Here is a 13,706-nt window from a genome sequence, read left to right as displayed (position 1 = left end):
TGATTGGTCGGAGGAGCTATACCAGATGAATGTAGAGTTGCTATAGTAGCCCCTGTGTATAAAGGAAAGGGTGATAGACATAAAGCTGAAAATTACAGGCCAGTAAGTTTGACATGCATTGTATGTAAGCTTTGGGAAGGCATTCTTTCTGATTATATTAGACATGTTTGTGAAATTAATACTGGTTCTATTGAAAGCAGTTCGGTTTTAGGAAAGGTTATTTCACTGAAGCTCAACTTGTAGGATTCCAGCAAAATATAGCAGATATCTCGGATTCAGGAGGTCAAATGGACTGTATCGCGATTGACCCTTCTAAAGCATTTGATAGGGTGGATCATGGGAGACTACTGGCAAAAATGAGTGCAGTTGGACTAGACAAAAGAGTGACTGAATGGGTTGCTATATTTCTAGAAAATAGATCTCAGAGAATTAGAGTAGGTGAAGCTTTATCTGACCCTGTAATAATTTAAAGGGGAATTCCTCAAGGCAGTATTATCGGACCTTTGTTTTCTTATATATATAAATGATATGAGTAAAGGAGTGGAATCAAAGGTGAGACTTTTTGCGGATAATGGTATAAGTTACAAGATTGTGAGCTACTGCAACATGACCTGGAAAATGTTGTGAGGTGGACAGCAGGCAATGGTGTGTTGATAAACGGGGTTAAAAGTCAGGTTGTGAGTTTCACAAATAGGAAAAGTCCTCTCAGTTTTAATTACTGCATTGATGGGGTGAAAGTTCCTTTTGGGGATCATTGTAAGTATCTAGGTGTTAATATAAGGAAAAATCTTCATTGAGGTAATCACATAAATGGGATTGTAAATAAAGGGTACAGATCTCTGCACATGGTTATGAGGGTGTTTAGGGGTTGTAGTAAGGATGTAAAGGAGAGGGCATATAAGTCTCTGGTAAGACCCCAACTAGAGTATGGTTCCAGTGTATGGGACCCTCGCCAGGATTACCTGATTCAAGAACTGGAAAAAATCCAAAGAAAAGCAGCTCGATTTGTTCTGGGCGATTTCCGACAAAAGAGTAGTGTTACAAAAATGTTGCAAAGATTGGGCTGGAAAGAATTGAGAGAAAGAAGGAGAGCTGCTCGACTAAGTGGTATGTTCCAAGCTGTCAGCGGAGAGATGGCGTGGAATGACATTAGTAGACGAATAATTTTAAGTGGCGTTTATAAAAGTAGGAAAGATCACAATATAAAGTTGGAATTCAAGAGGACAAACTGGGGCAAATATTCATTTATAGGAAGGGGAGTTCGGGATTGGAATAACTTACCAAGGGAGATGTTCAATAAATATCCAGTTTCTGTGAAATCATTTAGGAAAAAGCTAGGAAAACAACAGATAGGGAATCTGCCACCTGGGCGACTGCCCTAAATGCTGATCAGTATTGATTGATTGATTGATTGATTGATTGATTGATTGATTGATTGATTGATTGATTGATTGATTGAATGAATTTAAGTGGTAACATTTTATTGTATTAAGCAGGTGGACAATATATACGTAAATTCTTATTAAGAATTTTTAAATATAAAAGAGTAGTGTTACAAAATGTTGTGAAATTTGGGCTGGAAAGACTTGTTACGAGCAGTATGTTACGAGCTGTCCAGTAGAGACTTGGCATGGAATGACTTAAATTGATCATTATGTTTGTGGTGTTTTTAAAAGTATGAATGAACACAATATGAAGGTAAAGTTGAAATTAAAGAGGACAAATCAGTTTTCTGGTTGCCAGAATGACCTAGATTGAGTTTTGTCTGGGGGGGTTTAAGGTCAAAAGCTTATCCTGACACCATGTGATTTTTAAAGTGCAAATTCCACACTAGGATCCACTGGAATTTGAACCTTAGCCAGTAGTTAAATATATATTTTTATTCCTCATGAAATATAGTAGAAAATAGTACTAAGGACAACTTATTTATTACCTAACATGTCAAAGACAAGTGAATAGAACAAAAAAAAAAATAGCATGGCAAATATCTTCCTTTATATTTGCTTTAAACATAGGAGGTGCAAGAGCATTTGCATGGACACGCGCACTCTCTCTCTCTCACACACACATATTTTCACTGTTGGGTAGTGAATTTATTGGAATCTTCCTCACATTTTCAGTGGTCTGTGGCATTTGTGATAAGAAACTGCTGTATGTACAATGGAAAATTTTCCATTTGTATATGCTTTTGTGTGTATTTATAGTGGGCACCAAGAACGGGAAATATTGTTTTGACAAACTTGTAAAATTTTGACTGTGAAATTGAGTATCGATAGTTAACGTTATTCAGTTGTTTTCTCATGTGGTATACAGGTTTATTAAAAATGATTGAAGCAATTTCATAAATTCACTGTAGTTCGATGAATTGACATATGGTCGCGAAACTCGACAGTCGTCTAGAAAAACGCAAAAGTTTTGGTCTGCTGAAGTCGCACTTCAGATTTCTGCCACGAGAGCACAGCAGCAGTGTGCAGTGGGGCAAGATAGTGTCAGGAGCCAAGAAAGTGTTTGTTCTGCTTGAAATGCACTCGCATCAGTTTGTCATAACAGTGCAACACACTTCAGGACAAAGTACCACAAAGATCCACCAACTGCTAATTCCATTCGGCAATGGTATGTGCAGTTTAAAGCTTCAGGATGCCTCTGTAACGGGAAATCAACGGGTTGGCCTGCTTGAATGAAGAAAGAGTTGATTGTGTGCGGGCAGGTTTCACACGTAGCCCACAGAAGTCGATGCAGAGAGCAAGCAGAGTGCTGAACATACCACAGCCGACCGTATGGAAAATCTTACGGAATCGACCAAAGCAGAAGCCTTACCGCTTACAGTTGTTACAAGCTCTGACTCCCGATAAAGTCAAATGCCTTGAATTTTCGGTGTGGTTGCAACAGTGTATGGAAGAGGATGAGTTTAGTACGAAACTTGTCTTCAGTGATGAAGCAACATTTTTTGTTAATGGTGCAGTGAACAGACACAATATGCAAATCTGGGGGGGGAGAGAATCGCCACGCTATTGTGCAGCACATTCGAAATTCACTGAAATTTAATGTGTTTTGTGCAGTCTCACAAAATGAAACGAAAAATCCGTTACAGGACACGTGTATCTGGACATGCTGGAAAACTGGCTCGTGGCGCAACTGGAGGACAGCGCGGACTTCACTTCAAACAGGATGGTGCTGCACCCCACTTCCATGGTGATGTTCGTCAATTCTTAAACAGGAGATTGCGAAACCGATGGATCGTTCGTGGTGGAGCTGATCATCAGCAATTCATGTCGTGGCCTCTACGCTCCCCTGACCTAAACCTCTGCAATTTGTTTGTGTGGAGTTACGTTAAAGACTCAGTGTTTACACCTCCTCTCCCAACAAACCTACCAGAACTGCGAGCTTGCACCAACCGTGCTTTTGAATCCATTTATAGCAACCTGCTGCACCGAGTGTGGGACAAACTTAATTATGGGCTTGATGTCTGCAGTCTGCTTGATGTCTGTTCATATCAAACATTTGTGAATGTCAAAAAAAAAAATATATATATTTTTGAGTTTTTCTATGTGTGTGTGCAAAGCCTTGTGACAATATGTCAAATAATAAACTTTGGAATCGCTCAAATCATTTGTAATAACCCTGTATAATGGATGGTGGTATATTACGTTCAGTCACTTGTGATGGATATTGTGATGAGTATATATCTTGAATTATAGAAGGCCTATAAAGGGCAAACAGTGGAATTATTTAAACCTAACCACTGCATATTCTTGATGGGTGAAACTTTATTATTTATTTATTTATTTATTTATTTATTTATTTATTTATTTATTTATTTATTTATTTATTTATTTTCTTTCTTTCTTTCTTTCTTTCTTTCTTTCTTTCTTTCTTTCTTTCTTTCTTTCTTTCTTTCTTTCTTTCTTTCTTTCTTTCCTTCTTTCTTTCTTTCTTTCTTTCTTTCTTTCTTTTCTTTTCTTTTCTTTTCTTTTCTTTTCTTTTCTTTTCTTTCTCATAGCAGTTGAAGTGGTGAATTGAAGTTGGAAGTGATGAATAGTGTGAATTGTTTTGTGCTTCTACAAGAAGTTTGAATAAATGCATTCATTTTCATTTCACAGTTTACAGTTCAAGTCAGCCACCTGACAAACCTCTCCCAGTTGAGCCACCAAGTTATCAGGAAGGTGAAGCATCACCTAGTCTAAAATCACCTAATGATTGTGCTGCCACTTCAGCTGATGAGAGTTCACACTTAATAACAAGTACACCATCAAGCCCAGAAAGTTCTAAGGAATCTGACAGGTTTGTGATGTATAATGCATGGTATAGTATTTTGTTAAGAATGATTGTATGCTTGTCCTCTCCTCCCTTTTTTATTTCAGAATATAGTGAAGGATATACAGTATTATGCTCAGTATTTTATGCTTCTTCAATTGCTTTCACGTAACGAGTGGTGCCACCTGAGAATTAGTGGTAGACTGTTGGCCTCCAGGTCCCAAGTTCTTGGGATTAACCTGTTAAGAGTTCGTAGGATTTTGTGAAGAACAGAAGAATGTCTGTCTGTCTGGCTGGTACTCCATGTCATGTAGTGTTGACATGTGGAAGAACTCTAATGACACATTTGGTGTTTACTCAACAGAACTAATTAAAACATGACCTAGGTCGTCCAGTAGAGTTCCATTTTTTCTGTCATATGGTCTAGTAAAGCAGGATGTTGAACAGAACAAGCAGTGTATACCATGAATAGTAGCAAGCAAGTTGCTTTTGCCTGGATTTGAGACATCGCCATGAATTTTTTCTTCATTAGTTTGATGATAAAGCCACACCCACCCACCCACCTACCCACCCCCCACCCAATCAATCTTTTATTGTCAACTCATGGACAATGCTTTTGCATTTACCTCCCCCCTGTAAAATTATGCCTATCGGTGAACTAACCCTGCATCTGTGAATATATGTGGAATCTAGTGAAAAATGTGTGTGGTAGTAAGTAATTTTGCAAGATATCTTCCATTAAATAGTATGGTAAAGCTAAGAGATAATCAGTTATTGTATGTGTGTCTTGTCTTACCTTGTACTATTTTAATTGCCACTTCCTCCTATTGAGGTGTTTTAAATTTAACCTTATAAGTATTCTGTGAATTATTGTTATTGTAAATTATCTGTATTTCCTAAAGAAAATTTGCATAATTTCTCATAAACTCTGTCACATATTAAAGTATAATTGATTTTTCAGTAGCATGTTAAAGTAAAAAATGATGTTTTGCATGTATTGAGTCTTGCAATTTTTATATACTGAGTTAATATTTGTAAAGTTTGTCCATAAAAAGTATTCAACGCCAGCATTATTTACCATATTCCTCTTTGTGTAGGACTTCGCTTCGTCAACGAGTTAGGAAAGAACGAATGGACCAGTTGGCTGCCAAGCTGCGGGAGATGAAGCGTAAGCAGGAAGCTGCAGAAGGCTGGCAACGAATGAAGAGGTCGCTATTTAAACCATTGAACATTGGAATAGGAGTGGGAGTACTTCTACTTGGAGGAGGGGCACTAGCATATTTTTATTATTCCCATAAACTTTGAGCTCCTGTGCAACAGTCATTTTTCTTCTTTCTTTCTTTCTTTCTTTCTTTCTATCTTTCTTTTTTCCTGTTAATAGGAGGTGCCATGATACAGTAAGGCTTCACGTACATTTTTTTTCAGGGATCGAGTAATGGACATCTGTGAGTGTAAAGGTGAAGTAAACTTGATGGAGTTAGATATAATTTACGGTTTTGTGCATTGCCTCAACAATCAATTCATACTTAACAAATCTTTTCTCCAGCCCTGGGCAATGATGATGTTGTGGTACATGTAAAAGTTGGTACTCAGGGTAAGTAAATTAAGCGATTAGGATGTGTGTGTGTTGATGCCTGTTGCCTTCTTGTGCAGAGGGCAACAGTTCTGACATTGCCATAATTGCCTGAGTGAAGGAAATAAACTTACTACTCATGTCTAAATTGCCTTAATACAGTTTTTCTATCATGAAGTGTGGGTGTGTTAATTGCATTAGAAACTTAGAGTTACGGTTGGTTGATATCTCCAGTTTGTGACACAGTTCATGTTCTTATAGATATTGTACCTGTCTCATATTACACTATATTATGTTTCTTAAAATTACAAAGTTCAAAATTATATTTCTACAATTTCCTAAAATTATGTTTCATATGATAGAAATGGCCATTGTGTTTTCATTTAGTTTTGTTTTATCCTTCTCAGTATGATACTTAATCTTCTTGTTAAATTAAATGCTGTTCATCATAGTAACAGTTGGAGTTGTTCTTATCTCAGGGTAAAGAAAGTGGTCTGAGCTACTATTTTTGCTCACTTCACTTGGGCAGTCTTTTATATTGATGGGAAACAGTAATTTTTGGTATAATAACAGAACCTGGCATTTAATTCAGTATGGGACTTACAATTGTTTGCTGCCAAAGAAAAAAAGTCTCTTGTTATAAGAAATATCTTGTTTATATTTTTAGGTCATATAGGATAAATATGTTTCTTAAGTTGTATTAGTAGAAGGTTTACTGTGTAGATATCCCTTTTACAGGCCCTGGAAGCCCATACAGTGAATGGACTTCAGGTTAATAAGTGTCGTTAAATAGTAATATACAACAGCTATATCTGAAGAATATATAGACCACTTCCTTCCTCGTACCCACAAATGTCTTTTACACTTTCTGGCACATACTTTAAAAATAGATGGAGGCAGGTTGGGGGTCTTAAGTGGGCATATTATGAAAGACACTGGACTTGCCATTAACAAAACTTGTGATTCTCCTACAAAGGCCTGTCACCACTCGAGTTTCCATCGTTAAGTACTGCAACATTGTACAGTCATAATTAATTGGATGGTGGGATATGCATATTTATAATAATTGATTTTCAGACATTGAAATCTCTTATGACTTGGCTATATCCTTTAATTGTTGCTGTGGCAAGTGGTGCAGTTGCTTGAATATGCATGTTCTAATTTTCTTGACATGGTCAATATTGATAGTCTTACATGGATGACCTGTGGTAATATTACTCTTTTTATTTTTATTTTATGAGTATTTCACTCTTAACAAATCAAGTAATATATAGAACGATAGGAACACGAAAAGCATAATACAGTAAACACAGCGACAGGTCAGTGTTGGAAGAGTAAGCAACAGGAAGAGGAGACAAGAACAAACATATTATTTGTTTTTATTTTCCTTTTAATGTTCTTATGTTGCTATTTATTACATAATGTGTCACTTAATCTTTTCTGTTCCCACTGTTATACTTCCATGAGTAAACCATTGTACATTAATTGATGGTAATTCAAAATAATTGAGATTATGAAATTGAAGAGTTATTAGTCCTAAATTGACTTTGGAAGATAGCTTCTCAAAAAATAGTCATTACCTTAGCTGAAATAGTTGAAAATATGACCACTCTGGAAACTCAAACCCTTCTTTCTGGATAGGTGCTTTATTGAGTTTAATAGATAGTCATGGCATGAAGAAACTGCAGGAATAAGTTCTTAAATGTTGAATATGTGTCTGTAGAATGCTCTCTCTCTCTCTTTACCTAAAATTGTCTCGCTGATCACTATTCAACTTTATAATGTTGGTTCCCTGGTTTTGTAATGCAATGATTTTTAGAAAAAGTAGAATCAGTTAAGATGCATACTTTGGGAGTTACAGGTTTGGATTCAAGTCTCAATAGTAGCTCTAATTTCAACTCTTCTGTAGTTGCAGTTTGGTATCATCTTGAAAATTTTTAAATGCCATGTTTCAGAATGCTGCCTATTCTCTGAAAACTTACAGATTCTTGATCACTGTTATCAGTAAAGAAAATTTTCTTTCATTGAGGTCTTGTGTTTTTTTGTTCTAAAACTCCAGTAGACTACACCTGCCAAATTTTGATCTTTAGGGCTAGAAAAGGAGCAAATGTTATTTGCTACTATAACCTTTATTTCCACATTCATTTTCACTGTCTAATTATATCTCCACTACTATCAATCATGATTTATCATTCTCCTTTCTTTCATAGTCGCTTGTAACGTAATCATCTCTTATATGTTCATTTCAACTGTTCCTGTGCTAAAATCAGATTGGTCAGATGATATCCCCAGATGTGGCCCCTATTTTATTTTGCTTAATACTTCAAGTTGCATCACATTGCAAGAATAACAATATAATTACTTTTAAATATGTTTCAAATATTAGTCTAAAAGAAATAATGTTGCATCAGCTGACAAGTATGAATTGTTAAAAAAGAAAAGAACTATATGAAATTAAGATTTTTTTTAAGGTTCTCCAGAAATAGTCCTGTAAATGCCATAATTAATTATCATTGATTCCAGTTTTCACTGTTCTATTTTTCTCAGCTCCAAAGTGTCTCATTTATGGTTTTCAGATAGAGCACATTTTTGTTCACGTGAAGTTTGTCCTTTGTATGCTTATATGTCTCTGCCTCTCCTCTCACAAGAACTGACAGGTGCATACTTAAATGACATTTGGAAGAAAGTGAGGTCGAATTGTACGTCTTTTGCATTTTTACCACACAATACGTCTTTTATAAGCGTGACAGATTCAAAATCAGGATATGGATGAATCACTGTTCACCTTATCTAGTTGCCACAGCTATTTCTCCATGCAATGATTGCTGACACACATGAATGTCTCCAATAACTGCTAACGTTCAACAAGGGGTAGACCTGTAGCTTCCAACTTTGTTATCGCAAGGGGCAATTTTCCAAAATTTGATTTTTTATAAAATAAGTCTTGCCGCACATTTTTTTGCTGAATTCCACTTGGGCATCTTTAATGCAAACAGTGCCATCTACTGGAAAACTGTACACGAACTAAAACCAGAAAAAAATAATTCAGTTAAGCGATATTATGCCTAATCAGTGACATAAAGTTAATTGACGGTAAATAAAAATTTAAGAAATCATTTAGTTTACTATTTAACCTACAGTCCAGATTAATGATTTCTTACCTATTTAACTGCTTTAAAATTATTGCAGTAAAAGATTGTAGCATTTAGCCACGTAGCCCATCTCGTTAGAATAGGCTGTGATGGCAAAGGCAAATCTAGCAAACTCTCCCTATATGCATCAACACAAGCTGGAGTTTACAGGAACACCGTTAGTATGAAAATATTGTGTCAGAGTACAATTTAGAATATTAAATTATCGGTTTTCAGTATACAATTTAATTAATATTCAACAGTACTTATACCGTATTTCACGGCATAATCGTCGCACTTTTTATACCAAAATTTTCAAAAAATATTGTAGGGTGCGACCATTATACGATGAATATTTAATACCAGTATTTGTATTACTCAAAAAATGTATTTATAACTAAATTGTATTTGATACAAATTTAAGATGCACGTAATACTCGCGTTTATACATCAAAATAATTAAAATAGTCTAAAACAAAATTCATAATTTTTCACAACAATTCAGCGAACGTTTTTCCAACCTGAAAATAAAAATGAACGTATTAAGTTAATTTGTCATTAATTTGAGTATTAAAGTTAAAATATTACACTTGCAAAAAATTATCGCTTTGTTGTGAAATGCGGACTTACCGTTACGCAATTTATTCCAAATCTTCGGTGTCGCTATCGCAGGTTTCGCTATCTGATGCACCGTCCTCGCCTCTGTTAATACCAGTATCAGATTCTTCGTCTCCCTGCCACACTGCGTCATCTTCGGATCCGTCTAGTGCATTCGAAATCCCAGTCCTTTTGAAGCTCTTGGAGACTAGTTCAGGTGGTATAAGATCCCAACTCTTCTTCACCCACGAGCATAACAAGTCCAAGGGTGGACGCCTGATATTTCCGGTGGGCGTCAATTGCTGATCGCCGCTCATCATCCACTCGTTGTAAAATCGACGTAAGTGGTCTTTAAAGGGTTTATTAACACATACGTCTAGTGGCTGCAAAGCAGATGTTAGGCCACCAGGAATGACTATCTGTCGTGTCTTATTTGTAGTGAGAATTTGCTTCACTTCGTTCACGAGGTGACCTCGGAAACTATCTAAAACAAGCAGAGCTGGTTGTTTTAGTAGTGCACCAGGTCTTCTATTCCACACAGTTTTAACCCAGTCCAGCATGAGTTCTACGTCCATCCAACCCTTTGGTTGCACTCGTACATGAATTCCACGGGGAAACTGTATATTCTTAGGCATCGTTTTCCTCTTGAAAATGATGTAAGGCGGAACTTTCTCCCGTCAGCTGTAATGGCTAGCATTGCCATGCATCGCAACTTCTCACTACCGCTGGTTTTCATTAATACACTCCGTGATCCTTTTAGCGCAATAGTGCTGTTGCGAGGCATATCAAAAAAGATTGGAATTTGATCGGCATTACCGATTTGAGAAAGCAAGTACGAAGTTTCCTTGCGCAAACGTATGACAAATCGGTGAAAATTTACAATCTTGTCCGTGTAATCAGCAGGCAACTTTTGGCTTAGTGTTGTTGTCCTTCGCACTGACAGATTGTGTCGTCGCATGAACCCCTTAATCCACCCACGAGTCGCCTTAAACTGAGTTACCGGTATGTTGTGTTTGCGCGCTACCTCCTGTCCCTTAATTTGTAACATTTCATAGGATACACTGCAGCCATTGTTGCGTATTTCACTGACGTACCTAAACACTTCTTTGTCAATTATAGGAAACTTCCCTGTTTTAGGACCTCTAAACGCGCGTCTAGAAGGGTTTGTGCTTTTTAGCTTGTTTTTTACTTTCCGCCAGTAACTTTTCACTCACAGAAAATTTTCTTTCTGCAGCTCTGTTCCCGTGCTGTTCAGCGAAGGCAATTACGCTTAGCTTGAAGCCCGCAGAATAGTTTCTATATTTACCCATAATCGCTTATAAATGCTTCACACGTTAATGTTTTGCGATATAAATGACTTTCCGTAACTGTTCACTATTAAAACAAATTATTTCTGCAAACACCCAAAACACAAATTAAAAATTTAAATTCTCACGCACACATGTCTACAGTAATCACGTAAATCTGAAACAAATAAATGCATCTGTGATCTGTCCATTCCAGAGCAGCCAATACTGTTAGGCAGCAAGTTAGCATGCAACAATTTATCAGTTTAGCTCGTTGGTTGCGACACACTACTGCGCTTGCGCAAAGCTCGCAAACCGGAGCTCTAGCTAGCGCGGTGTAGATCTACTGTATAGTTGACTGTATTCCGAGACGTCAGTAACAAACATTCATTTTTTTCAATTTCTTTTAAACATACGGTAATTAGGTTAATATTTCTTCCCAGTTATTGATGATTTTACATTACATTACTGACGAGTTTATAAAACAAAACTTTAATAGCATTGGATAATAATTATCTTGACTGCTTGGATAAAAGTTTTCATCCCATGCCCGGACACTTATGACGTAATAGTAAGATAAGAGTCTAGCGATGACAACTGAGACATCGTAAATAATTCGGCTGAATAATTCCGTGGAAATCTGCGTTATCGTCTTGGATTTCATTTTGTGCGCAATAACACAGGAGCCGGCCCCATGGTGTAGGGGTAGCGTGCTTGCCTCTTACACGGAGGCCTCGGGTTCAATTCACGGCCAGGTCAGGAAATTTTACCTGTATCTGAGGGCTGGTTCGAGGTCCATTCAACCTACCTAGCCGGTATTTCCTGGTGACGTTGCCGATAAGCGATAACTTACAGCCTTACGTATTTCAAATGGGAACTCATAATATGTAGGTGGTGAATAAATAGTACACTGTCTCGCGACCACGTTGTCAAACTGCCGATAGCCTACCGGTAAGCATAATATGTAGGTGGTGAATAAATAGTACATTGTCTCGCGACCACGTTGTCAAACTGCCGATAGCCTACCGGTAAGCATAATATGTAGGTGGTGAATAAATAGTACACTGTCTCGCGACCACGTTGTCAAACTGCCGATAGTCGACCGGTAAGCCATGCGTCGTACATATACCGGTATTTTTTATTTATACGTTGTGCAACATGTCGCAAACGTGACTGTGTTGCCAACTTGCCCATAAACCATACACGTATTTAAATTGCGCATTTATGTGCAACTTACGTTGCAGTTCCATTTACCTTTTAACCAGATTAGTGAACAAAATTTGGACGTGCGACGATTATGTAATTATAGGTTTAAAGTCCGATTTTTGTATTGAAAATAAAGGATGCGGCGATTACGCGGTGGCGACGATTACGCGGTGGCGACGATTATGCCGTGAAATACGGTATTTTATGCATTTATTTACCTTCCTTGTGGCAGAAATCGTTGCATTCACCTTCTCATACTTAAGACATATTGTTTACGCCATACAATGCAGCGCATGGACTAAACATATAACGTGCTTGAGATTGGTATAAATTACTTTAAAGGACTTTTTCAGCCTTCACCATGTATGTCACAGCATCACTCAACAGTAGGAGAACCCTTCCCTTATCTAAATCACTTGGCCACAAAATTCCTGAAATATCAATAAAAGCATTGGAATTAAATTCCATTTTAAAACACGATGTACAAAATTTTATATGATCATTTACTACTCACGCATTTTTATCATTTAATCTGCAAACGAAACGTGTTATTGTATCTTTTACGTGCACATTTTCCAGAAATAGTAAAATTTAAATAAAGTGGGTCACTGCCTAGCATAATGTGCTAATAAAAATCATTTTTTAAAAAGCTATTAAAGAAAAGTGAAAGAAGGAATGGTATTTACATCTTTATTGCAACAATCAGGATAAACATCATCGCCATCCATTCTTAGAAATTCCTTTTCCTCCATCCATTGGGACGGGAGGTCTCTTCTGACTCTTTTAACAGGCAGCATGGCAACAACACTTTACAACACAGTCCAGCACTAAACTCTAATCTGAAGCCTGTAAGTGTGCTGCTTCCCAACTGCCTTTTTACTTACTTACTTACTTACTTACTCCATGGCTCTACGGTCCTTTAAGGACCTTGGCCTCCAGTCGTCCCGGTCTTCAGCACACCTACGCCGCCACCTGACTCCAACGGTCCTCAGATCAGTCTCCACATCCTCCAGCCATCTCACCCGGGGCCGACCTCTCCTTCTCCTGCCCCCAGGGTGTCCTGTCAGTGCTTTCCTTGGAAGTCTTCCCTCCTCCATCCATTGTACATGCCCCAGCCATCCAATTCGTCTCATTTTGATTGATGTCACCAAGTCTGGCTCCTTATACAATAATCTTATTTCTTCATTTGTTCTGATTCTCCATAAATCTCACTCCATCACCTGTCCAAATATCTTCCTCAGTACTTTCCTTTCCCACACATTTAATCTCCTCTCTGTGGCCTCAGTCAATACCCATGCTTCACTCCCATACATAAGCACTGGTTTAATTACTGTTTTGTAGAGAGTCAGTTTTAATTTCCTGCTTAAGTTTTTACTTCTCAGAAGGGGATACAGTGCCTTGTAGGATCTGTTGGCAGCCTTAATTTGATTTACAATATCTGTCTCAACTTTATTTTATGATGTTATTACTGAGCCGAGATATGTGAAGCTATTTACTGCTTCAAAGGTGTAACCATCCACTTGGAGTTTTTCAGTGTTCCTTCCATTTCTCTCCGTTACCATATATTTAGATTTAGCCTCACTTGTCTCCAAGCCCAAGGATCCAGCCGCATCTTTCAGCTCCCTCAAGGCAGTTGTAAGTGCCTCGTTACTTCTAGCA

General features: G+C 37.5%; 1 protein-coding gene across 2 annotated transcripts in view; it reads left to right on the top strand.

Annotated features, from left to right (window-relative positions):
• Ptp61F (Protein tyrosine phosphatase 61F) overlaps positions 1 to 13,706 on the top strand; it is a 426,371-nt gene that overhangs the window by 303,717 nt on the left and 108,948 nt on the right. Inside the window, exons 8-9 of one of the 2 annotated variants that reach the window (XM_067140770.2) lie at positions 4,101 to 4,281; positions 5,352 to 5,462. In XM_067140770.2, the coding sequence (XP_066996871.2) occupies positions 4,101 to 4,281; positions 5,352 to 5,462 (292 nt within the window). Of the gene's footprint in view, positions 1 to 4,100; positions 4,282 to 5,351; positions 7,530 to 13,706 lie in introns of those variants that run through there. The other variant, XM_067140769.2, reaches the window with a different exon arrangement.

The sequence above is a fragment of the Anabrus simplex genome, chromosome 2, assembly GCF_040414725.1.
Source record: "Anabrus simplex isolate iqAnaSimp1 chromosome 2, ASM4041472v1, whole genome shotgun sequence".
In the NCBI taxonomy this organism is placed as follows: Eukaryota; Metazoa; Arthropoda; class Insecta; order Orthoptera; family Tettigoniidae; genus Anabrus; species Anabrus simplex.
This window is presented reverse-complemented; position numbering and strand designations above follow the sequence as displayed.